Source organism: Dermacentor andersoni, chromosome 1 (assembly GCF_023375885.2).
Source record: "Dermacentor andersoni chromosome 1, qqDerAnde1_hic_scaffold, whole genome shotgun sequence".
Classification (NCBI taxonomy): domain Eukaryota; kingdom Metazoa; phylum Arthropoda; class Arachnida; order Ixodida; family Ixodidae; genus Dermacentor; species Dermacentor andersoni.
Genome location: NC_092814.1, coordinates 13466504 through 13494011, shown reverse-complemented (window position 1 = coordinate 13494011; position 27508 = coordinate 13466504). Strand labels below are relative to the sequence as shown.

General features: G+C 45.8%; 1 protein-coding gene across 4 annotated transcripts in view; it reads right to left on the bottom strand.

The window, feature by feature from the left end:
- SMC3 (structural maintenance of chromosomes 3) overlaps positions 1-27508 on the bottom strand; it is a 606933-nt gene that overhangs the window by 77846 nt on the left and 501579 nt on the right. For all 4 annotated transcript variants that reach the window (XR_011892404.1, XR_011892405.1, XM_072286062.1 and 1 more), the window contains exon 26: positions 6660-6803. Coding sequence is in view for 2 of the 4 variants with exons in the window: in XM_072286062.1 (XP_072142163.1) it covers positions 6660-6803 (144 nt within the window). In the remaining 2 variants the exon portion in view is untranslated. The remainder of the gene's footprint in view (positions 1-6659; positions 6804-27508) is intronic.

Sequence of the window (27508 nt, the reverse complement as noted above, 5' to 3'; positions counted from 1 at the left end):
GGCGCATGAACATAGCAGAGCAATCGTAGCAGCAGTCCCACCACTGCAGTGCTTTCGCTATTATTTATATCCAGCAACCAATGCACCGTGACACTAAATGAAGTTGTTCAGCTGCCAGTTAAAAGTTGAGGCACACTATTCATGCTGTGGACCAGATGTACTGCCTTTCATGGCTTTTATGAATTCCAGGCAAATATTGTTCAGTAAAAAGTTCATTTACATGAAAAAGTGTCAATCACACATATAATATGGTGTTTCGTGTGAAATAAAAACATGTCTTGATCAGCTGCCACAGACATTTTGAATAATGTTGCCTCACCGTGGACAAAATGCTACTCAGCAGCGTATCAAGAGGAAAGCGAAAAAATTGTGCTTTTTCTGAGCTATTAAGGGATTCATTAAAGTGGCGATAATGTAGCTGTTAAAAATGTAGATACTAAAATGTCAAAGCAATCAGCAGGCAGCAAAAATGTACCTTGGTTGACTTAGTTCGCAGATTTATCCTATTGCCCATTGCATAATAATTTCTATAGGCTACACAATGTTGCACATGTTCGACGACACTGAAGAGTTCAAGTTTCATATTGATTCCTATTACTGAGATGAAGTATGACAAAGGATAAGGCGCCTCTATATGATGAAATCTGGAAATTTTCTGAACAAAAATGCATCAAAATGCCAAAATAAATGCCTGAAGGGATTGAAGCAGGTTGTCTAGGTACAGCGAAAAAGTAATCAGTTTCCCTCCAGCCGGTATTTAGCAGAGGCCACTGTTGCTTTGGCACAGAGGTGCTTCTAGTTTCAAACATTCAACGTTCACAATATGTACAATTTGTTTGATGAAAGCAAGCAGCTTTTTTGTGCCCTTTTCATCATTAGTATAACTCTAAATATGGTGCACTGCTGCCTTTCATAAGCAGTACACAACCCTAGTTTTGGACCGCACCAGGCACGTAAATGGGGGGGAGAGGCAGGGGGGGGGGCACCGCTCCCCCTAAAGTTAAGCGGCATAACCCCCCCCCCCCCCCCCCCCTTGCGGCAGCACTCCTCACACACCTTCCTAAAGCGCCGCCAACTCAATCTTGAGACTTGACAGCTACTTGGCAGTCAACATTTCGCTGGCTCTTACACTTCTTTTGGATGGCGGTAATTATCAGCATCTCCTGGGGTGTGAAGGCCAGTTTTCTAATCGATTCGATATGCCCGCGCGATTAACTCAAGCTGCGTTCAGTTGTCACCATCTACTGCAACGGTCATGCTCATCGCTGTTGCTTCGTTAGTTCAACCTTCTTTGTTTAGACTGATCCAAGGACCAGGAAAGGAATTCAATTCGTAATCAGCTGGTCGGTACGCTTGTGGAACGAGTTGCGGCCGGAGACGCCAGTTGCGTTGCCAACAATGGAAGTCGCATGCTTGGTTGCTTAAGGTGCAATCCGCCTTTTGCGATGCCGAACTGCGCATTCGCAGCGCCCTAGCGGCTGAGGATTGAAGCAATTTGGCAGGCGCACCTGTGGGCGCACGGCTGAACTCAACTATCTCCTCCGAGTGAGTCGAGTAGGGCCGGGGCAGGCGCTGCACTGGTCAGTGGAATATGGCGCCAGGCGTTTATCTTACTCTTACAGACCGCACATATCTCTGTCTTGGCATTCTGCACGGTTTGCCCCGACGTATATCGCGACGCCGCCTGCCCGTCCAGCGCGCAGACCTCCACTCTATAGCCCACATGCTCCGGCAGTGCGGGTCGAGATATCCCCAAGTGCAGCAAGGAAGAGTGGGACTAGCGTTTGCGTGGCCCCGCTCTAGACAAGCAAATCCTGGCTGTCCGGCGTGCCCGTGACCGGGCCGGTGGGTTAGACCTGCCAGTCCCGAGTGGGCCTAACCGGGTGAGCGACGAGTTCGCATCCTCGCCGGAACTCAAATAAAGTTCTTTCATTCACTTGTCAGCCTTGCCATTCTCGCTGCTGCATGCACAGAACGCCTTTCGAACATTATTTCCATCGAAATTTGGCGTGTTGCCAATGTCGTGTCTCCTAGCTGTACGGGTGCACCTCCCGTGACTATCCCAGCAGGGCAATGCAGATTTTCCGATTTCCGTTGGTAAAATGCGATCGACAGCACCGTGAAGCCTAGAGTAGTGCTGTATTTTCTGACAGGTAAATATTGGCATATGCAGTTACCTCTCCCTTTTTGTCAGTACTGACTCGTACGAATTATCTCGATGAAGACGCAAATGTATGTTTGAGCAAGCGAAACAAACGATCTCTGAGCTTGCGTGACCTGGTTGAGAGAAACACAAAGTTTTTTTTTCTCCATCGTATCTGTACGTCCGTCGCTAGGACGCTGTCATTTCGCAACTTCACAGTGCACACTTACAGCTTTATAAATGCTCAGCGAATGCTCGTGATGTCGGCGTTATTTGTCCAAGCTAAGATCACCTGCACTGCCGGGCTGACGTGGTAAACAGCGTGCACTGTGGAAGTAGCTGATAGTGATAGCTAGCAATCGTTGCTAGTTGTCATTTCGTCATTCTTGTCAGCACCAAGTACAGCGATATTTACTTGCAGAAAGTTTTTATGTTTGTTTAGCGAATCGGGATGTAGTATGGTATGTAATAAGGCTCATTTTCCTGTGCGACGCCTTCTGGAGTTGAGTGGCGCGTCTTATTGTGTAACTGACTCTTTTCAGGGGCACCTTTCCTGTCACCCAGACATCTGGACTTCATACTGAGACGTGCACTTGTTTATCTTTTTCGGGTGATCGCTTTTTATTGTGAAACAAACGTTATCGCTCAGTGCAGAACGTGCCCGCATCTATCGCAAGTTTCTCGAATGTTATAGATAGTTCTATCCGCCCTCTGTTGTCGCCGAACCTTGAGCAATCTGATTGCATGTATGCGCGACGCCAATGGCGTAGAACTTTCTGGAAGACACGCGGGCACCAGCAATTACTCTCGAACGTTTGATAGCTCATGTATAAAAGCTGATGCGCTTGACCCGCTGATCAGATTTGGACGATCGCCGACTGCGCTCGCCGCTATCGTTGTGCTTTAAGTATAGCTTGTTTTTGTGGGCACAGGTTCGGCCAATAAAAGTTAGCTTCGTCATTCACAATATTGCTACTGTGTTCTTCGGCGTCACTACTACGTGACAATACCGACGCTGTTTGTGTACACGCACCAGTTTAAAAAAATGATGGGGTCGACCGCTATTGTTCGTACCGCGGCGCGTTCTAAAAGGAAGACAGGCGCCCCGCAAACAGGGAGGTATCACTGATTTTGGTCATTCTGACCACTTTTTGGCATTTTCGTAGATGTACACACATTTTATGTGGGTAAATACCATATCCAACTTGGCATTCTGTTGGCCTCCCCACTGCCTGTGTACGTATATATGCCTAGCACTATAACACACCATAAAGCAAGACATGCAGTAGTGAAACGCGAGTCACCCTAAGAACTACACCTCATGCCCTATTTGAGTCATGCGTTTTTATGTGTACTCATACTGTTTTATTACTCGTTCACTTTACGCCAGAGGTGCAGCGGTTTCAGGCCAAGGAGAAGCTTGTAAAGCATTGCCAAAGCTCTTCTTTCAGCCGTTCGTCGCGCTGAAGAAACCTCCGTGTAAAAGCATTCACCAGAGGGCTCGATGGCTAGCTGACGATTAAAAAAAATTATGGCGTTTTACGTGCCAAAACCACTTTCCGATTATGAGGCATGCCGTAGTGGTGGGCTCCGGAAATTTCGACCACCTGGGGTTCTTTAACGTGCACCTAAATACACGGGTGTTTTCGCATTTCGCCCCCATCAAAATGTGGCCGCCGTGGCCGGGATTCGATCCTGCAACCTCATGCCCAGTAGCCCAACACCATAGCCACCGAGCAACCACGGCAGGTGGCTAGCTGACGATGACAATATAGCATGGCGCGTACATGTTGTTTCGGTCTTGTCTCACACGCTGCTTGTTAGGTCGCGAGTCTCGCATGGTGCGGCTGCCACGGCGCCTGCCAAATTGTTTTTCGTGGTCACCGTACGATGGTGCCACAATGCATCGCAAAAGGCTGATTTCTCTATGGCACCATCCTCATTAAAACTTTTCTCTATAAATCGCTTGTACGCCCAGAACTGGAATATGCATGCTCAGTGTGGGAGATCCCGGTATTGAGTGTTTCATTCAAACTTTGGAATCGGTGCAAAATCACATCGCAAGATGCATACTTCACAACTACTCTCGTCTATCTAGTGTGTCCACCATCAACACTACTCTGAACCTTTCTCTTCTTTCCTTACGAAGGAAAGTGTCTCTGTTATCACTCTTCCACAAAATTTATCATCATCGCCATCTTAAATAAGTCCTATCTGAGCCAGAATACATTTAGTCCCACAGAGATCACCTTCATAAAGTAGGCGTCCCATTTTCTCGAACTAACTCATATTTTTATTCATTCATTCTTAAGACAAGTAATGATTGGAGCCGCCTGCCCACATAAATTGCCGCAATTACCGACACTGACTTGTTTAAATCTCCTATTCAAGTTATTGTTTATTTTCAATAATCTGCATTTTGCTGCAACATTGTTAACTGTTGTTTCTGTTTTTGTTTTCTGTATTTCTGTGTTAATACATTTGTTTTTCATGCATTCCACTCCATTCTGTAATGTCCACGGGCCCTGAAAGTATTTAAATAAATAAATAAATTAATTAATTAAATTTCCTTTTGCTTCATTATTTCATCGAGTGACGGCTTGCCGCGACCCTGGCAAATCCTCGGAACCATATACCCGTGATAAAGGTTAGATAAGGTGGAAAATAAAATCACGCTAAACAGCGTCCATGATCACACGATCAAACCCTGCAATAACCGTTAAACCCATAAGGAATGTGAATGTCACCCGTACCTCGTCTGGTTTTTCCCTAATTGTACAGCACTTTTCATGCAAAGTTGGCAACTGGAAACAAGAGTCCCAAGGAGTTGAGAAATTAAGCGATCTACTAAAGGAGAGAGCCAAAGGAACAGCCAAACAGGAAGGAAAAAGAAAATTAACAAATTTACCCTTTGCTTGTGAAACTATTTATGGATCAACACATCTTTATTTAAAAAGGAAGTAGAGAAAGCACCGCCAGAAGTGGAGAAGGATTTCATGTGTTTTGAATGACACTTCTAAAGTTATCAGTCTAACCACCTGACGTAGCCACTTCTCTGCTATGTTTATGTGTGTGTTTTTCTAACCTTCTGTGGTGGGCGCAGAACGTCTAGAACCGCAGCGTCCTGCGCTCTACGCAGTTGTATGGAACTGGCGGCCACGCATCATTACGCAACTTCCAAAATAACAATACGAGTCGGTTTTTGGCACTTAACTTGGCAGAGCAATAAACTAGGGATCCAAATGATGTGTGGTTGTTACGCAAATATATATTTATTTGCATTTCTCTGGAGCTTATTAAAAACAACGCTACTAGTGTTCTTCCTGCGCTTCTTTCCTGCATGAGTCCGTTTGATGTAGTTCCTTGTTTGTCAAGCAAAGGAGAGGTCTATCTCACAGGCGTTTACCTGTGAAATACACCTTATTTCATTTCTATTTTGCGGGTTTACACGTTTTTATGGAGAAGGGTGGGCATTATTCACATTTACACTAGTAAAGATACCCCCCCTCATTTGCACAGAAAGGTTACCTTGGGTTACCCCCCCCCCCCCCCCCTGAAAAAAATCCTGGGTACGTGCCTGGACCACACATTTACCTTTAACTGGAAGCTGAGCAATATTGTTGGCCTACTGTATCGCACTTATTTTCCCTGGAAATGTTTTTATATTTTATTTCGTATGCATTTGTGCAATATGAAGAAAACATGAAGCACTTGAAATTCTAGGACAGGTCTTTCGCACCTTGCCTGTTAAAGGGTTAAAGAATAAAGACGACATGTCTTCCCTTAATGCACACCCGGTACTTTCAGGTCACAAACAACTATCAGTGTGACATAACATTCTTGATAGCAAAGTAGCAAGCATAGAGTGTTAAACGAAAAAAAAACACATCAGACCCTAAAGGGTCTGAGCTCTGGCAACATGTGTTGACCGCAGGTCCTACTGGCACAGCCTTGATGAACTAGCGCAGCATTTCAGCCATTGAGTTAGCAAGACTGGAGGGCAGGCAACATGATTTCAAATTAGTCATGATTTGTTTATATGCCTAATGGCCATTACAAGCTGAAAAAAAACTCTTTTTTATTAAAACAATACATGGCACAAGCGAAGAAAATACTGTGGGCTACCAGTATGGATCACCAACATGACCATAGATCAGTCCCACTTGAGCTCTCAAATGGTTTACAAAAGACTGTGTTTTGTGTTTTTAAAGTTCTCATGTTCGATGCCCTTCAAACATCACAAATCAGTATGTGGTTATAATAATACTTATAATCCACTTTTGCGTACTTCATGCCCAAATTTGTGGTATTTAAATGTAGGGACCACACACACGATAAGCCTCACCAAAACTGAGGAATCCTACGCAGTGAACCTACTTGGCATGCGTTACCAAACCTGCACTGGCTTTGCACAGACATCACTCACAAATGCCAACTGAACATAACTTCTATGCTCAATCGTACCGGCATAAGCTGACCCTTTCATTCTTACAAAACCACAGCAGAAAATACGTACACTGTGTCCACGGTCAAGCTCTTCCTTGCGCTTTGCCAGCTTTTCCTTCTGGTCCGAAAAATTGATGAACTGGTCCAAGGCTTTCTTGTTGACGTGGCTGTATTTCTTGAGCTCATGATTACATTGCTCAAGCTTCTTGAACAACTGTAACAAATTAACATTTCCAATTTTCACATGTTGAAGGGAGCACTGCAATAGGGAAGGAGCCCCACATAGTAAAACCATTCATGTACTCCGATACAATTGCCTAGCCAGGCACAACACTAACAGATGAAGAAGCCAAAGAGCATGGGGCCAAGCAGGTGCATTTTCAAAGGCTGGCTTGGTGGCTTTCATGTCTCCGCACAGGATAGGCTTACTTTACATCATCACTACATGGTGCCTTACAGCAGAAAGGTGGATTTCAGGGGGCTAAGTCCAACTTGGGTTTGACAATACTTATAATCCATTTTTGTTTTAAGATATCTTGCAATATCTGAAACTGCCTAGCAGATTTACTTCTTTTTATCTTTGACCTTGGTTGCATTCTTTATTACCGGATCAAATTAAAGCAACATGGACGGATTCACAGGTTTTAAGGATAAACATATTTTATGTGGTATGTGAAGGCTCTTTTTTGAAATGACACCCCTAGGTGTAAAAAAACTATTCCTTCTAGAAACATATCTTAAAATATTTTCACATGTTATACATTTGTTGTTTTGCAGAGCTGTTTTTGTCCATCTGAACAGCCCCCTAATGGTTCTATAAGGCTTTACTATTTGGACTACAAATTATCCACGGCATTGCAGACCCTCAGGCACCAATATGACATCACATTGGCATCTAATAACAAACCTGTCACTGCTCATTCATGCTGTTTGTCACCTACCAACAGAAGCAGTCACATACCTGGCTACGATTCTATAATCACTTGGTTAAAAATGCGGCCTTTAAAGTTATGGCTGCTGCAAAAAACAACACCACGGTGTATGTCACGACAGCTAAAACATCCTGCACTACAGTTCTTCATCAAAGATTAATCACTGCAGCATATGCCAGGGAGGATAAAATGCTCATGCTTTCCTAGTAATATCTGAAATTGCCTTGCAGATTTACTTTTCTTTAATCTCTGACCTTGGTTGCATTCTTTAGTATCAGGTCAAATTAAAGCAACACAGACAGATACACGAAACATTTGCCGCATTTGAACAATGAGAGAAGTGCAATGAACCTTCAGCCAAATGGTTAATTCTATTATATTTGAGCAGTTACAACATGCTGATTCTAGGGACATTTCCAAGTGAACTTTGCGACAACAGATGGTGACCATGCAGCCCTGAAGTCCCAATGCGGGTCTATGCATGGCACTAAATGCAATGAAAAGGTGTGTTGATCATTACTGCCTACTAATGAGTGTGGTGATGCTAACTGCGCCATTTCATTTACGTTGGACGCTAGCCACACCCACTTTGTTTTGCACATTTGCAATGCACACTTTGGCTATCTGAACTAACCAGTTTGCGGCCAAATACACCTGAATTAACGAGACCTTAAAGGGCCCCTCACCAGGTCTGGCCATTTTGAGCTGACAAGCGCAGAGCATAAAATGCGTACCAAATATTGTATCTGCAGAGTATTACATTACTACGCGCCGCAGAAACATCTGAAATTTTCAAACCAAACGCCGTTTTCTCTTTCCCTCGTGGCGACCGGGCTCCAAGCCAGGCGGTGACGTCCTCGTGTCCCTGCGCCTACGTGCTCGCGTCCGCAGTGTGACGTCGCTCGTAGTGACACGTGACTTCGATAATTATTCAAGGCACCAACTGTTATTTGTGTGATCTGTTGCTTGAATTGACGAATGGAAGTTTAGAGAAATAATAAAACACGCAAATGGAATGTCTGCGCATTTGTTGTTTTACTTCGCACCGAAGCAAGAGAGATGTACTTCCGCTTAGTCTGCTTGTTCCCACGGTCGTGTAGTCACGTGCGTAGGTACCAAAGCTATGCCATTTTCTACCGTGTTCAAGCGCGTGATCATGCTCTGCGATCCGCTTGTTCTGCCTTGGTATCTGTGTAGCACTGAATTATACCGCTAACCATGCGACCTTGTACACTGCGCGCAAAATCGTGCGCTGCGCGAAACCAGACAATCACAATAGCAAAAAAAAAAAAAAAAAAAAAAAGAAAAGAAAAGGAGAGGGGGGGGGGGCAAGGAGAAAATGAAGGCGGAGCCCATGACGTATGCATCCCGCAATCCTCGCGGTCCGGTATGGCAGAACGCAGGGAAGAAATTTCGCTTGCAGAGGCTAGACGGGGCAAGTGGAGAAAGTGTCTCACTATGCCATGGAGCTCGCCTCCTGAAATCACGGGTTCGCAGCACTGAAATATTTCTATCTTGGCCATTAATGAGCCGATACGAAAAACTTTTGCGGCAGAACGCTCCCTAGAGGACACGTAGCAACGTCCAGCGTATAACCAAAATTTGCTATGGGGCCTGGTGAGGGGTCCTTTAATGGCATTAAATAATGCATACACTTGGTAGGACCAGAGGGCGACTCAGAATTATACGATTTTCCCGAATTGGCAAGGGTTGAATTATCGAGGGTTTATTGTATGTGTCTGAAACACGTAGGAAATTTTTTTTACTTTAGCAGAGCAGGGTGTCACTGGCACAATAAATTACCAAGTTGTTCACTGTAGTTAAGCAATAGAGAAGGCACGCTTACACATAAGCGTCATTCCATGCCAAGTGTCCCATATGTGTCGCTTGACCATCTCAGATAAAAAAAAAGAAAACTGAAAGTTGGGCAAGTTGGTTGTGATTCATATTTAAAGAACTTCTTTAGTGCAAGGAAAGACAGAAAAGCACACGCTAACAATGTTGTCTACGTGTGCTGCTCTGTCGTCTGTTTTTCCTTGCACTGAAAATAGTTAATTCGGGTTTAATGGCGCAAAAGCGAAAGGCCATGCTGGTGCCACTCACAAGACAGTTCAAAATCCAATGTGAAGGCAGTCAAAGCTGCATTACTTTATAGACGACGTAAATAACCAGTTTCATCCGAAAAGTTTAACAAGGCAGTGAGTGGCACTAGCGGGTCATCTCCAAATATCAAGGAAGGGTGTAATGGTATGCGTGACGCAAATAGTGTAGAACTTTGTAGAAGACACGCGGGTCCGAGTGATTACTCTGAAACATTCGACGACTAATGTATAAAAGCCGACGCGCTTGACCCACTGATCAGATTTCCGACGATCGCCAACTGCATTCGCCGCTATCATTGTGCTTTAAGTGTAACTTGTTTTTCAGGGCACAAGTTCGCCCAATAAAGATTTAGCTTCGCCATTTAAAGTTTTGCTACTGTGTTCCTCCCTGTCGCTACCATGTGACATCTGGTGGGGGTGCTAGTGCGTTCATATACGGAACGCCACCGCAAAGCCGCGATCCAAGCCCAAACCCAATGACAGCACCAACGACGCCAAGGACCAGCGAGCTAGCCCTAAGCAGCAAGGACTGCTACTGAATATGGACCTCTTCCCGAGAAGACCAGTGGAATCAAGCCCAAGTCAGCAACCCCAATGGCTGCCCCAGCATCCCTCTTTCTGCTGCAACAACCTCGGGACCCACCAACCTTCCATGGATCATTGTCTGAAGACCCCGAAACCTGGCGGGCGATGTATTAACTAATCACAACTTTCAACAACTGGGACTTCGACGACAAGCAGCAAGAATGTGGTTTGAGAAGCGGAAGTCGACCTTGACAATGTGAAACCTGTTCCGTAGCGGCTTCCTGCAGACCATTACGAACGTTGTGCACAAGGAAAGGGACGAAGCTATGCTAGAAGCCGAGTAAAATTACCCAACGAAAACATGGCGATCTTCACTGAGGAGATGACGCACCTGTTCCGCCACGCTGACCCCGAAATGTCTGAGGAGAAAAAGCTTCGCCTACTCATGCGTGACATCAAGCCAGAACTTTTCACCAAAATGATACAAAATCCACTGAAAACCGTCGAAGAGTTTCTTCACGAGGCCACAAGCATCAAGAAAACTTTGGAAATGCGGAATCGGCAATTGAACCACCACGCAAGCTCAGCAAACTACACCGAAGTTCAATCACTGGGCCCCGACAACCTGCGAAACCATCAGAGCGGTCGTGAGAGAGGAACGTCAGAGGATGTTCCCAAGATACCAGCCTCAGGTTGCCTCGATCGCTGACGTCATCAGAGAAGAAATCCAGCGGTAACTGGAACTTCCCGAAGGCCAGCCGAAATCGCCACAGGCCCAGCCTGAAGCGATGACCTACACCGCCGTCGCCTGCAATCAACACTCCGTGCCCGTGCCCGTGCCAGAGCGCTATAACAATGCAGTTTCGCTGTCCGCCGCCGCCACCAGCTCGCCCACCTGTCTTCTAACGAAACTATCTAAGGAAGACCGACATCTGGCGCGCTCCTGACGACAGCCCACTCTGTTACCACTGCGGAGAAGCGGGTCACATCTACCGCCGATGCCCATAGCGGGAGATGGGACTGCAAGGGTTCGCCGTTAACGCGCCGCGACCCCAGCTTGGCGAATGACCTCGCAATATCGCCGACAACCTCGCTGCCACTCGATGACCGTCCCGTTCGCCATCACCAGGTGCCTGTCACCTGTCGCCGCAGCACTGACCATACATTGGCCCAGCCCGGGGCCGGTCTGCAAGCTCATATTTGGAAAACTAAAAGCAGCAAGCGATGGAGGTGCGGTTGCTGTTTGTCAAACTGATGAAGATCCTCTGCCACCACTGAAGACGCCGAAGTCTTTCTTGACAATATATCAACGAGACGGCGGCATCCCAACGAAGCCTGGAAGCAAAGAATATGCCCACGAAAAACGACTTGACGACGCGACATTTCAGCTTCAGATCAACAAGAAGCAGCCATGATCCGACACCAAGACCTAACTGCAACGCAAGACAAAGAACTACTGATTTCGATGTGCTTCTCGATGGCCACGCAGTCACCACCTTAGTGGACACAGGAGCTGATTGCTCCGTTATGAGTGGACCCCTTGCTGCCTAGTTCAAGAAAGTGAAGACTGCATGAGAAGGCCCTCAAATCCGGACAGCTGGGGGACACTTGATAACACCAACTGGAATCCGCATGGCCAGAATTACCGTTAATGACCGCACATACCCTGCCACCTTCGTTATCCTTCAACAGTGGTCACGAGATGTAATTCTCGGCATGGACGTTCTGAACCAACATGGTGCAATCACCTGAAGTCGAAGTCGATAATGCTACCCAAAGACTAAGCGATACCACCAGAAAACTCTCGTAGGTAGTTGCCATGCCTTCAGTGTGCTCGAAAATCAAGTCAGCATCCTGACCCGCTCCAGCATTGTCATTTCCATCGGCACCAAAACACCTGCCGACGTAGAAGGCTTCTTCGAGGGTGACCACGTTTGCTGCTCGACCGTGAAATTTCCGTTGCAAGAGGGATCGCTCAACTGCATGGAGGAAAATTGAAAGTGTTGGTGACAAACTTCAGCCAGGAGTTCAAACACATCAACAAAGGCATGCCGATCGTATACATCGCGGAAATTCTGGAAATCCGCAATGCGTTTGTTCTTGTGGATTCTGGCGCATCTACCCCGATGACCGTAGTTCCCGAACCAGACCTCGACATAAATCCAAGTCTCTCCATGATTAAGCAGCGACAGCTCAGAAGTCTGCTCCGACAATACAAAGACTGCTTTTCGACGTCATTGCGGATTCAACAGACACCAGTCGCAAAGCATCACATAATCACTGAAATGTGTGCTCGACCACTCTGCCAGAGATCTTACAGAGCTTCGTCACGAGAACGTGAAGCTATAAGACAACAAGACGACGAAATGCTGCACGACAACGCCATCCAGCCGTCGAAAAGCCCGTGGGCATCCCCTGTTGTCTCGGCGAATAAAAAGGACGGACCCTTACGTTTCTTTGTTGATTATCGTCAACTGAACAAGACCACAAAGAAGGATGTATACCCCCTACAACGGATAGACAACGCATTGGATCGGCTCTGCAATGCTAAATACTTATCGTCGATGGAGCTCAAGCCTGGTTACTGGCAAATAGAAGTCGACGAGAGAGATTGAGAAAAGATCGCCTTCATCACGCCAGACGGCCTCTACGAGTTCAAGGTCATGCCATTCGGACTGTGCTCGGCACCTGCAACGTTTCATCGCGTCATGGACACGGTGTTAGCAGGATTGAAGTGGCAGACCTGTCTTGTTTACTTGGATGACGTCGTCGTCTTTGCCGGAAATTTCTATGATACCCTTAGGTGGCTTGCGACAGTACTAGAGGCCATCAAGTCCTCAGGGCTCACTCTGAAACCGGAAAAATGCCGCTTAACTTATGATGAGCTTCTATTCCTGGGCCACGTCATCAGCAAATCTGGAGTCTGCCCCAACCCACAGAAGACAGCCGACATCGCAAAGTTCGACAAGAAGGCAGTGCATAAATTCCTTGTCAAGTGTGCCTACTACAGGCGCTTTGTCAAGGACTTTTCACACATCGCTGAGCTACTGACACATCTAACGAAATGTGATGTCGAGTTCAAGTGGGAAACGCTGCAGGCCAACGCATTTCAAGGAGTGAAACGACGCATGCAATCGCCGCCGATACTTGTGTACTTCGACGAGGACGCCGACAGAAAAATACACACTGACGCCAGTAGCCTATGCCTCGGTGCCGTCCTAGTTCACAGAACGCATGATAGCTTGAACGCATGATAGGTTATGCTGGCAGGTCATTGTCAAAAGCAGAAGGCAATTATTCTACAAATGAAAAGTAATGCCTTGACATCGTTTGGGCTAGAGCAAAATTTCGCCCTTACCTATATGGCAGGCCATTCAAAGTTGTCGGCGACCATGACGCGTTGTTTTGGCTAGTGAAATTAAAGGCCCCTTTAGGATAGCTGGCACGGTGGAGCCTAAGACTGCAAGAATATGGCATCACTGTAACCTACAAGTCTGAACGAAAACACTCTGATGCCGATTGCCTATCACGCACCCCCATTGATCCACCACCACAATATGATGAGGATGACGACGCCTTCCTTGGAATAATAAGCGCAGAAGACTTCGCTGAACAGCAACGAGCAGAACTGGAGCTGAAAACCCTCGTCGATTATTTGGAACGGCACACCGACGTTGTCCATAGGGCATTTAAACGAGGATTGTCTTCATTATCGCTTCAAAACAACCTACTCATAAAGAAGAACTTCTCGCCAGCTACCTTCGTGTTGTTCACTCAGCGTTGCATCCAGAAGTACTGCACAGCCCACATGACGATCCGACCGCTGGACCCCTGGAATTCTTCCGGACACTATCGAGGATGCTGGAAAAGTATTACTGGCCGCGCCTGACCGCCGACATTGCCCCTTGCGTCAAGACATGCCGAGACTGTCAGCGGCGCAAGACACAACTGACAAGGCCAGCGGGATTACTACAGCCGATCGAGCCTCCTTGCCGACCATTTCAGCAGATCGGGATGGACTTGTTGGGACCTCTTCCTACGTCAACAACCGCAAATAAGTGGATCACCGTGGCGATGGACTACCTCACCCGCTTCGCTGAAACGAAAGCTCTGCCGAAAGGTAGCGCAGAAGAAGTGGCGAAATTCCTTGTCGAGAACATCCTGCTGCGACATGGCGCCCCAGAAGTCCTCATCACCGACAAAGGACCGGCCTTTACAGCGGGGCTCACCCAAGCCATTCTGCAGTACAGTCAGACAAGGCACGGGAGGACAACTGCCTACCACCCACAAACGAATGGCCTTACGGAGCGCCTGAATAAGACCCTCGCTGACATGCTAGCAATGTACATCAATGTCGAACACAAGACCTGCGATGCCATCCTGCCATACGTAACCTTCGTTTACAACAGGGCGGTGTAAGAAACAACACTGATCACGCTGTTCAAGCTGGTTTACCTCAGGAACCTGACGACGACTCTCGACGCCATGCTGCCGCACGTCACCGATGAAGAGAATCTTGGCGTCGCTACCTACCTACAGCGCGCCGAAGAAGCCCGACAGCATGCCCACCTACGGCTCAAGAACCAGCAGAGGACCGACAGCCAACACTACAACCTTCGACGACATTACGTCGAGTACCAGCCTGGCGACCGTGTTTGGGTTTGGACCCTGATACGCCGACGAGGACTCGGTGAGAAACTATTGCGACCCTATTTCGGACCCTACAAGGTCATCCGACGTATTGGTGCACTGGACTATGAGGTTGTGCTAGATGGCATTTCGCATACACAGCGCCGCCGCGCACGATCTGAAGTGGTCCACGTGGCGCGTTTTAAACCCTTTTACGTGCGCTGACGAACTTCCTTATTTTGTTGTTTCTTTGCTACGGGTATTCTTGTTTATTACTTTCGTCTGTTTGCAGCATCGGGTCGATGCTTTTTAAGAGGGGGGTTATTGACACGTGTGCTTGTTCATCTTTATTGGGCAACCACGTTTCACTGCCTATCAAATGTTATCGCACAGCGCAGGACGCACCTGCATGTATCGGAAGTTTCTGGAATGTTATCGATGGTTACATCTGCTGTCTGTGACCGAACCTTGTGTAATCTGATTGCATGTATGCGCGACGTGGACAATGTAGAACTTTGTGGAAGACACACGGGTCCCAGTGATTATTCTAGAACATTCGACGACTGATGTATAAAAGCCGATGTGCTCGACTCGCTGATCAGATTTCGACGACCGTGGATTGCGTTCGCCGCTATTGCTCTCCTTTTAGTGTAACTTGCTTTTGTGGCACAAATTCACCCAATAAAATGCTAGTTTCGCCATTCACCGTTTTGCTTTCTTCACCGTCCTTACCACGTGACAATATCTATTTACTAGATACACCAGTTTTTCCTTAAAAAGCCATCAATTTTCATAGACTATTCGGTGAGAAAACGCTGTAAGGAATGAAGATGAGAAGATTTGCAAATCACAGTTTATAGCATCATAGCCTGCTCTTTTATAATCAAATATTTGCCCAGGTGTTAGATGACGTATGCATAAAGGTGTGTGAACTGTGAATTCGAATAATGAGTGGTCACTGGACCCATCAGTAATTGTAATGGCACCAACCCTCTCAGGTGCAGATGTTAAGACTACATCTAAAACGTATTGTAGCGTAAAGGCACAATCACAAAGAGGACATACAGACACACGTCACAGGCACTGTGATGACTGTGACATGTGTGGCTTCTTTGTGAATGTGGATTCGCATTACAATATGTCATTAACCAAACACCAACTAGCCCAACTGCAAGTTCTTCTGCAGAATACATCTAGACGTTAGTAACACGAGTTTGTTCGAGAACTAATTGCTTAAAGGAATGATTTATGTTTAATGCCGCAAGGGCCAACTCTGGTCAAAGAGCGCCGTGCAAATGATGACTTTTTAATTGAACAATGTAGTGCAAAGCATAGATGGAACACGGCTGCATTTGGGCCTAAAATATAGTCACTGTAGAGCGCGTAAGATATAAATACAGTCGAACCTCGATATAAGGAAGTCCAATTTGCAGCCAAAAATTTCGTTAAATAGCGAGTTTCGTTAAGTCGAGGTTCGCATGTTTCAGCAGTTCAAATAAAGATGCAGGTTCTTGGAACATTCCAGGCGTATGGCACCTTGTAGATAGCAAAATTACAAAGATAACCAATAAACCCCGGAACTAATAACAACCAAGAGCGTGATGCCCGATAGCCAGCGGGTATGAACGCATTTTTCTCCTTTACACCTACGGTGAAGAGCAGGTCTGCAGCGAGCGTCGCGCCTAGTGCTGATAGCTGCCACTAGATGTGGCCATCAGTGCCATCATCATCATGATTTGTCACCACTAAAAAAAAAAAAAATTCCTTTCACGAGGACATGGCAACCCGTGGCGCAAAGAAAAAAAAATTATGCACATACCAGAGCTATCAACTTGAATATTCTTTCGAAGAAAATTGGAAGTAGTATTAACCATGAGACTACCACTTACCATTAGAGCGCTTAACGCTCGCAGCCATCGGATGATACCGCGCTCAGTTAAGCAATGACGACGTTGATTCATGAATGCTGGAATATTTAATTTAACTTCCCGCAGTTTCATCTGCCGCTTTTTAATAAGCGTCAGGGTTATAAGGCGCTCGTAGGTTGACAGGGCTGCTAAGGCTTGCTCTTGCGAGTGCGCGCCGGCATACGTGCGTAAGAGATCCAGCGCATCCATGACTAGCTTTGGTGAAGCTATGCTGCTTGCCGCCTGGAGTTCTTCGTCCGAGTCGTCATCTTGCATTTCTGTATCTGTGCCGCTCTGGATTACTGCGTCATCGTCCAGCTCTTCAGTTGTCACAGCGCAAGCATCGCTGAAGACAAAGTCGAGTGTCACGTCGCTTGGAGCACCTCCCTGATCGCAAAGCAGCTGCCACGAGTCAACGACATCTGTTGTGTACGCCATACTTGCGTCACCGTCATTGTACTCACGGTGGAGCAGGGCCTTACGTCATATTTACATTATGGCATGAATAACAGCAAAATTATTGATTGCATCTTTCTCGACTATGCAAAAGCCTTTGACAGACTTGCTCACTGTCGTCTAATAGCTAAATTAACTGCTCTTAGGATTGACTCTAACATTATCTTGGCTTCGCAATTTCTTATCTAATCGGCACCAGTTCGTATCTGTGAATAACTTTAGCTCCTCCACGTCTGTTGTAACGTCAGGTGTACCCCAGGGTGGTGTGCTAGGCCCTCTCCATTTCTTAATTTTTATAAATGATTTACTGCGTAACATTTCATCCTGCATACAACTGTTTGCGGATGATTGCGTCATTTACAGAACGATTAACTGTCATGATGATCACCTAACTTTGCAAAATGACCTTCACCTAGTTAATCAGTGGTGCGACCGTTGGCAAATGACACTTAACACATCTAAGTGCTGCGTTCTTTCCTTCACTCGTACGAAATCATATCCTAAGTTTCCTTACAAAATCTGCTCGTCGGATGTTCGCCGTGACTCTACTTACAAATATCTTGGTGTTTATTTTTGTACTAACCTAGCCTGGAGCTTTCACATCGAGAAGATATGCGCTAAAGCTAACAGAACTTTAGGGTTTTTACGTCGTCATCTGCACCTCTCGTCATCTACCATCCGTCAACAGGCCCACCAAACTTTTCTACACCCCCAACTTGAATATGCTTCATCGATCTGGTCTCCTTATCAACAATACCTAATAGATAAATTGGAATCCATCCAAAATCGTGCTGCCTGCTTTATACCTTCTAACTACAGTCGTCAATCTAGCATTACCCAAATTAAACGTGATGTTCCCCTGCCGGACTTGGATTCCCGCCACTCTGTTGCTCTCCTACACCTCTTTCATAAATACTACTATAACTCATGGTCCAGCCGCTTGTTGCTTGAAACTCCTTCTCGCACATCTACTCGACTTCACAATCATCTCAGTTTCAGGCGCATTTTTGGCCGCACACAATCATTCAATAACTCTGCATTACCGCGCGCCATCGCACTATGGAATAGCCTTCCAAATAATATTGTCTCAATAAAAGATCCTGCCTAATTTCGTGATGATTTGGAACTTCACATGTTTGCTTGACTTTGTTGTATGACTTCGTATTATATTCGCCTTTGTATTGTTTTTGGACTTTGTTTTCCATTGTATTTCCTTGAATTTGTATATATTTTTTCCAATGTTTAACAGTGTTCCTTTTTTTCCAATGTACAAACTTATTTGTTTCTCGTACTATGTAGTTACATTCTTTGCGTTAAATATTTGTCATTTTTTTGTAACCCCCCCCCCCCCCCTACTCAATGAAACTGAATAAATATATAAAAAAGCTCCGGGCTTGTTTCATGACCATGTCGCACTTCACTGGCAGGGACCGATCACGCATTTCAGCGACGTACACCGCAAGCTTAGCCTACACCTACGGAAAGCGTCCAGACTTCGGCACGTGGGAAATTTCTCACTTGCCATCACAGGTGAAAATTTCGCTTCACTGCAGTCGCCACTCTCGCACCACCCGTTTGCGATTTGTTTCTTCTGCGTAAAGGATGGTAGCCCTCTTGAATGCTGCTGTGAACGAGTGCCGAACGATTAGTGGGCCTGGAGCACTCATGACGACTGGGGAAGCATAGAAGTAGCACGTAGCCGGCAGTCAAGTGGAACGCGTCAAACCAATGCCAATGCCTTTCAACAGAGAAAGAAACCCGCGAACGGTGTCTGCTCTTCCATGAACTACCGATGCTCCCCGCAAGCACCGCCGTTCTGAAGGTGCCGCCGCAAATGGGAACAGCGGCGCTTCCATACTATAGACACCCCCTCATGAGTGTTGCATGCACTGCAAAACTCTCAAAAATGTTGAAAAACCCTTCCGAAAAGCGAACAAACACGCGGGACAGTGAAAAGATACGGGTAGGGCCATAGAGCAAACATAAAATTGTAACTACGTTGTAGCTCCCGTTGGTCTCGCTTTCTTGGGGGCCATGTTTTGGTTTCCATTGTAAGTCGACCCCCCAACTTCAGACTTTCAAATTAAAAAAAAGTGCTCGACTTACAATCGTGTAAATATGGTAACCAACTGAGAAAACGTGCCCAACGACCACTGTTCATAAACTTACTTTCGGTTGGCGCTTTCCCGTTCCGGAACTTCTGAAGCACTCCGGCTAGCACTACAGGAGCGCGTCCGCTGCGGGTTTCATACGTACACGATAGATGGCGCAGCAACACGTTCTGCTCCACGTATTGAAACGCGCCGGGAAAATTTGAGCATTAAGGGGCGCATGCAAATTGCTGTATGCCCGGCTAAAGTTTTCGTCTGCCTGTCAAGGAGGCTCCTGGTATGAGCATGCGATGCGTGAGGACTTCGTTAAATCGGAAGTACAGTACAAAGTGACCTCGTTAAATCGTGAAAAAAAAAATATACGGTTTTCAATGGGGCAGAGATTGGGAAAAATAAAAAGTGCGTTATTTCGAGAATTTCGTTAATTTGAGGTTCGTTATATCGAGGCTCGACTGTATATTAAAATCATGACAATGGCTTGTAAAGTGTCCTGTGATCATAAATCATGTGCTTTGAAAGGATGGTATATTCAAATATGTAAGTGCCAGTAGCACTGCTGCCTCATCAGAAACCTTGGATGCAAGGCCTTGGAGGCACGTGCCATAGGAATGCTACGATTGCAGCAGTAGCCTCTGTTGAGAGGTCATGCTACAAATTAATCGGCCTAACATCCCGTAAATAGTCAAAAAGTGATTTGGTACTAAAAAATGAGTCCACATGAAGAACATTGCCGGATGGAGAAGTATAGTCTGTTAGTAAGATAGAGGAAAGTGCTTTTTTCTTTCTGCTTCTGATTCAAGGCACTCTACCAGGACATGTAGGACGGTCAACCTTTCTCCACATTTAGCGCAGATGGGAAGTTCACCACCAGACAGCAGGTAAGAGTGGGTCCCGTAGGCGTGGCCTATCCTAAGTCGACACAGAATTACTTCAGTTCGCCGTATTTTTGTTGACGGTTGCCATTTACCCATTCCAGGCTTAATTAAATGAAGCTTATTTAACGTTTCAGTGTCTGTATTCGCTGCCAGTATGTTCGAATTTTTCTGCCCAGGAAAGGCTTTCAAGTCTGTCATAGGGACAGATATGGAAGTGTTGCTCGCTTTTGCTGTAATACATGTAGCCATCTGACCTGCCAGCATGTTCCCTTCGATGCCTCTGTGGCTGAGCACCCAACAGATCACAAGCTGTTTAGATATGTACGCAGTGCACAGAAGTGAATAAAGCCTGTTGACTACGGGATTTTTATGTTTGTGGAATGACATTAAAAATCTTGCTACACTCAGAGTCAGGGAATATGATGGACATTAGTAGGCTGGTTTTCCCAATATATTCAAGAGCCAACATTACTGCGCCCACGTCCACAAGAAAGATACTTGTTTCTAGGTGCAAAATGTCAGATTCTGAGAAAAATGGACCAACCGCTGCATATGACATGCCATCCTGGAACTTTGATGCAACAATGTTAACCCTTCGAGGGTCAATTACATAAATATACGGCGCCGCGAAAAAGTCCAACATGGTCGAAGCCATATATTTACGGTGCCGCCTGTACGTTTAAAACGCACGCCAATTTCCTAACTTTTTCTCTTCTGGCATGTGCTGCCACTATGTGGGAATACGGGGAATTTTTTCCCGTGCTTCCCTTTCTCGGTTTTCATTGCATGGTTTGTTTTAGAGCTAGTTTGCTCCACCGCATCTATATACTACAGCTCGCGCATTGGCACGCACGGGCGGGCGTCGGTTTGGGTTTTGTTTCACGGGTGGTTTCGGCTTCTTGCACTCGCAAACTGATGGCTATCTCGTTACTAATCGCTCAAAGGGCGACCGCCTGTTTCTCGCTCGTTTAGTGCTCACAGGGGTGCGCATGGGAAGGATGCCGCTATGCATCCGTTTCCATTCCTTTTATTTTTTAGAAGACTCGCGAAAACTAATTGCCTCTGGTTGGCGATAAGATGAAGATTAGCGGAATTTCGTCACACGTTTTGCTTTTCTGACGGGTGCACAACCACAGTTTTCTTGAGTGCGCTCACCTACGCAGTTTGATTACGCTAAGAACATAAGTATTAGTGTAAGAACAAGAACATTTGACACTTGCGAAATTTTCTCGTGTGCGCATTTTCTAAGCCTTATGCGTATGACAATGCATCAAATTTTTTATTCTTAGAAGTTTATTTCCTTTTTTTTTTTATTGCTGTTATTCATGAATAAACAGTACATACATACCAACACAAAATATTTTTTTCTGACTTTACGGTCACCCTAGAAAAATTACGGTAAATTTTTTTGGTAATAGGTCCCTCAGACGAATTGGAATCTGCAATAAAAAAATCGACCCTGGGCGGTCGCATATGGTGAAAAAAATCGAACCTCAAAGGGTTAAATTCCGGGCATTAGTACTTTAATAGAAGCTCTAGGAAGTGCAGTCAAACATGTTCCTCTGGAGCATGCTTTGTAACCTGAACAAGGGACATGTTAGATACAATGAGCTGCCATTTTTACGGCAGTAAGAGCTTTGCTGAGGCCTGTACACGAGGTTCTAAAAGTGCAAATGGGAGACATTCATTTCATCACTGAGCTTCCTCATACACAGTGAGAAGGGATTCCTCGCTGTGGGCTGCTTATTAAACACTAAGGCACAGGACACATCGTTTACAGTTTCATAACAAGGATATTCAGGATTCAAATGCCCTTTAAGTGAATATGTTAAGGTGGAATATGACCTCTGTAAATGGAGTTACCACTCGTTTGATTCAACTAGGACACTTTCTACAGGGCTTGTCCTGAAAGCACCAGATGCGAGGCGGATATCTAAATGGTGAACAGGATCTAGGATATTTAATGCGCGTGGCATTGCAGACTGATATATTATGGCACCATAGCCAAGGCGAGAGTGGTCAAGGCTCTTGTACAAGTCCAGAAAGCATTTTCGATCCCTACCCCATGCTCTGGGTAACAGAAGCTTTAGGAGGTTCACAGTGGTGAGAACAGCCCGCATGTTTTGGAGCAGATTTTGTAGAAGGAAATATGAAGATTTGTAGCAGCTGCAGTTAATTTAGTAGCAGGTTCCTAAAAAAAGAAAAACAGGATAAAAGCCATGTCTATTGCATTTTTTATAGATTTAACACATTTAAATATTGACTATAGCATGAAGCTTGGCATTACAGCTATGCTGCAATGACAAGAGGAGCATGCTTGAGTGCTTCCTGATGAGCAGCAAACAACTAGACACCTGAACAACACTACACAGAAAAAACGAAAAAAAAAAACTATTCACAAAACTCTTTCCATGCTCCCAAGACTTTAATGTGGCAGAGAAGTTACTCATATAATTTAAAGAATTAAGTTATATTATGGGATTCATATAGGAGGTCGCCATTCATATAGGACAGGCCGCCATTGGAATATGAAACTGGCAACGTTTAACGCTAGAACGTTATCTGGTGAGGCGAGTCTAGCAGTGCTATTGGAGGAATCAGAGGGCAGTAAATGGGATATAATAGGGCTCAGTGAAGTTAGGAGGCCAAAAGAAGCATATACAGTGCTAAAAAGCGGGCACGTCTTGTGCTACCGGGGCTTAGCAGAGAGACGAGAACTAGGAGTCGGATTCCTGATTAATAAGAACATAGCTGGTAACATACAGGAATTCTATAGCATTAACGAGAGGGTGGCATGTCTTGTTGTGAAACTTAATAAGAGGTACAAAATGAAGGTTATACAGGTCTACGCCCCTACATCTAGTCATGACGACCAGGAAGTCGAAAGCTTCTATGAAGACGTGGAATCGGCGATGGGTAAAGTCCAAACAAAATACAGTATACTGATGGGCGATTTCAATGCCAGGGTAGGCAAGAAGCAGGCCGGAGACAAGTCAGTGGGGGAATATGGCATAGGCTCTAGGAATAGCAGAGGAGAGTTATTAGTAGAGTTTGCAGAACAGAATAATATGCGGATAATGAATACCTTTTTCCGCAAGCGGGTTAGCCGAAAGTGGACATGGAGGAGCCCGAATGGTGAGACTAGAAATGAAATCGACTTTATACTCTGCGCGAACCCTGGCATCATACAAGATGTAGACGTGCTCGGCAAGGTGCGCTGCAGTGACCATAGGATGGTAAGAACTCGAATTAGCCTTGACTTGAGGAGGGAACGGAAGAAACTGGTACATAAGAAACCAATCAATGAGTTAGCGGTAAGAGGGAAACTAGAGGAATTCCGGATCAAGCTACAGAACAGGTATTCGGCTTTAACCCAGGAAGAAGACCGTAGTGTTGAAGCAATGAACGACAATCTTATGGGCATCATTAAGGAGTGCGCAATAGAAGTCGGTGGTAACGCTGTTAAACAGGAAACCAGTAAGCTATCGCAGGAGACGAAAGATCTGATCAAGAAACGCCAATGTATGAAAGCCTCTAACCCTACAGCTAGAATAGCACTGGCAGAACTTTCTAAGTTAATCAACAAGCGTAAGACAGCGGACATAAGGAACTATAATATGGATAGAATTGAACAGGCTCTCAGGAACGGAGGAAGCCTAAAAGCAGTAAAGAAGAAACTAGGAATAGGCAAGAATCAGATGTGTGCGTTAAGAGACAAAGCCGGCAATATCGTTACTAATATGGATGAGATAGTTGAAGTGGCTGAAGAGTTTTATAGAGATTTATACAGTACCAGTAACACCCACGACGATAAGGTGAGAGAGAATAGTCTAGAGGAACTTGAAATCCCACAAGTAACACCGGAAGAGGTAAAGAACGCCTTGGGAGCTATGCAAAGGGGGAAGGCAGCTGGGGAGGATCAGGTAACAGCAGATTTGTTGAAGGATGGTGGGAACACTGTCCTAGAAAGGTTGGCCGCCCTATATACACAATGCCTCATGACCTCGAACGTACCGGAATCTTGGAAGAACGCTAACATAATCCTAATCCATAAGAAAGGGGACGCCAAAGACTTGAAAAATTATAGACCGATCAGCTTACTGTCCGTTGCCGACAAAGTATTTACTAAGGTAATCGCAAATAGAATCAGGAATACCTTAGACTTCTGTCAACCAAAGGACCAGGCAGGATTCCGTAAAGGCTACTCAACAATAGACCATATTCACACTATCGATCAGGTGATAGAGAAATGTGCGGAATATAACCAACCCTTATATATAGCCTTCATTGATTACGAAAAAGCATTTGATTCAGTCGAAACCTCAGCAGTCATGGAGGCACTACGGAATCAGGGTGTAGATGAGCCATATGTAAAGATACTGGAAGCTATCTATAGCGGTTCCACAGCCACCGTAATCCTCCACAAAGAAAGCAACAAAATCCCAATAAAGAAAGGCGTCAGACAGGGAGATACGATATCTCCAATGCTATTCACAGCGTGTTTACAGGAGGTATTCAGAGACCTGGAGTGGGAAGAATTGGGGATAAAAGTTGATGGAGAATACCTTAGCAACTTGCGATTCGCTGATGATATTGCCTTGCTTAGTAACTCAGGAGACCAATTGCAATGCATGCTCACTGACCTGGAGAGGCAAAGCAGAAGGGTGGGTCTGAAAATTAATCTACAGAAAACTAAAGTAATGTTTAACAGTCTCGGAAGAGAACAGCAGTTTACGATAGGTAGCGAGGCACTGGAAGTGGTAAGGGAATACATCTACTTAGGGCAGGTAGTGACCACGGATCCGGATCATGAGACTGAAATAACCAGAAGAATATAAGAATGGGCTGGGGTGCGTTTGGCAGGCACTCTCAAATCATGAACAGCAGGTTGCCACTATCCCTCAAGAGGAAAGTGTATAACAGCTGTGTCTTACCAGTACTCACCTACGGGGCAGAAACCTGGAGGCTTACGAAAAGGGTTCTGCTGAAATTGAGGACGACGCAACGAGCCATGGAAAGAAGAATGGTGTCCCACACACACAGGAAACACGAACAAATTTGACTCGGTCACCGGGAACACTCACTGTCACAACTATAACCTGATAAAGAGCATGTAGAGGGAAGCAAACGATTCTCCTGCCGCTCACTTCAACGCATCTCGAAAACTTGATATTATGTAACCTCCAGCACCAGTAGCCTGGACACACAGTGCACATGCAACCACCCGCCATCTTGGCTTGCCCAGCCTCTGCAGCCGCCTACCTCCAGGATAGGATGAAGGCGGTGTACTAAACGCTCAGCCACACAGACAGCCATCCGCAGCCACGGTCAAGCCAGCAGAGGAGAAGCACGCTTACCTGCTCCCCTAGCACGCCTTCGTTCACAGTACCATGCGCTCACTATCGCTCCTCGCATACTCTATCACATGACTTCCAAGATAGCGAACACAGCAAGCTGCCATCCTTCTCAGCACACCCTTGCACGCTTTCTCTCACACACTCAGTATATGCCAAGCGGGGCATGATATAATTTTATCACATTACCTCATGCTGATGCTGAAAATTCGCCTGAAGCCTCCATATACAGTCGGCAACTGATTTTTCGGACTCCAAAAATTCGAACATGCTCCATTATTCGGTCTACTTTGCAGCACCGCCATTCGCCCCATAGACCATCATCATCATCAGCCTGATTACGCCCACTGCAAGGCAAAGGCCTCTCCCATACTTCTCCAACTACCCCGGTCATGTACTAATTGTGGCCACGTTGACCCTCCAAACTTCCTAATCTCATCTGCCCACCTAACTTTCTGTCGCCCCCTGCTACGCTTCCCTTCCCTCGGAATCCAGTCCGTAACCCTTAATGACCATCGGTTATCTTCCCTCCTTATTACATGTCCTGCCCATGCCCATCTCTTTTTCTTGATTTCAACTAAGATGTCATTAATGCGCGTTTGTTCCCTCACCCAATCTGCTCTTTTCTTATCCCTTAACGTTACACCTATCATTCTTCTTTCCATAGCTCGTTGCGTCGTCCTCAATTTAAGTAGAACCCTTTTTGTAAGCCTTCAGGTTTCTGCCCCGTACGCAAGTACTGGTAAGACACAGCTGTTATACACTTTTCTCTTGAGGGATAATGGCAACCTGCTGTTCATGATCTGCGAATGCCTGCCAAACGCATCCCAGCCCATTCTTATTATTCTGATTATTTCACTATCATGATCCGGATCAGCAGTCACTACGTGTCCTAAGTAGATGTATTCCCTAACCACTTCCAGTGCCTCGCTAGCTATCGTAAACTGCTGTTCCCTTCTGAGACTTTTAAACATAACTTTAGTTTTCTGCAGATTAATTTTTATTCCCACCCTTCTGCTCTGCCTCTCCAGGTCAGTGAGCATGCATTGCAGTTGGTCCCCTGAATTACTAAGCAAGGCAATATCATCAGCGAAGCGCAAGTTACTAAGGTATTCTCCATTTACTCTTATCCCCAATTCTTCCCAATCCAGGTCTCTGAATACCTCCTGTAAACACGCTGTGAATAGCATTGGAGAGATCGTATCTCCCTGCCTGACGCCTTTCTTTATTGGGATTTTGTTGCTTTCTTTATGGAGGACTACAGTGGCTGTGGAGCCGCTATAGATATCTTTCAGTATTTTTACATACGGCTCGTCTACACCCTGATTTCGCAATGCCTCCATGACTGCTGAGGTATCGACTGAATCAAACGCTTTCTCGTAATCAATGAAAGCTATATATAAAGGTTGGTTATATTCCGCACATTTTTCTATCACCTGATTGATAGTGTGAATATGATCTATAGTTGAGTAGCCTTAGAATAATGACCATAATGTATAACATGTAATGACCATAGACCATAATGTATAACAACTGCCGAAAGTTCGGACACCTTGCAACCTCTCGTCTGATATTTCAGACACTCCTTCAGCCAACTTGAATGAGAGCACCATGCACCGACTCTGACCGATGATTTTTGTTTTGAACGGAGCCTCCTTGCTGCCCCACGAAGTGGCGCTACTGCAAATACCCGCTCATCATCATCGTTTCTGCCTGGTTCGATAGAGTGGCTACAGCAGTTCCGGTCTCAGCTTAGTAAGCCATGTCACAATCCAGCAGCTGATTTGCTTCTTCGTGCACGATGCCGTGAGTAGGCCATGTTTTTCGTTTGTGCAACTGGTGTCGACGTGACTACGTCATGGTGTTTGCTTTGTGTGCTGTGTCGAGGTTGCGGTGATCCAACGCGGCATACGGAAACATCGCGTCAAGTGTCTAACGGTGCCGACAGTGCCCGCGCAGACTGCACTGGGGAATGCCGGAAAGCGGGTGCCGGGAGGTCTAAGATTTGTCGCCTTCTGATGTGCTCCC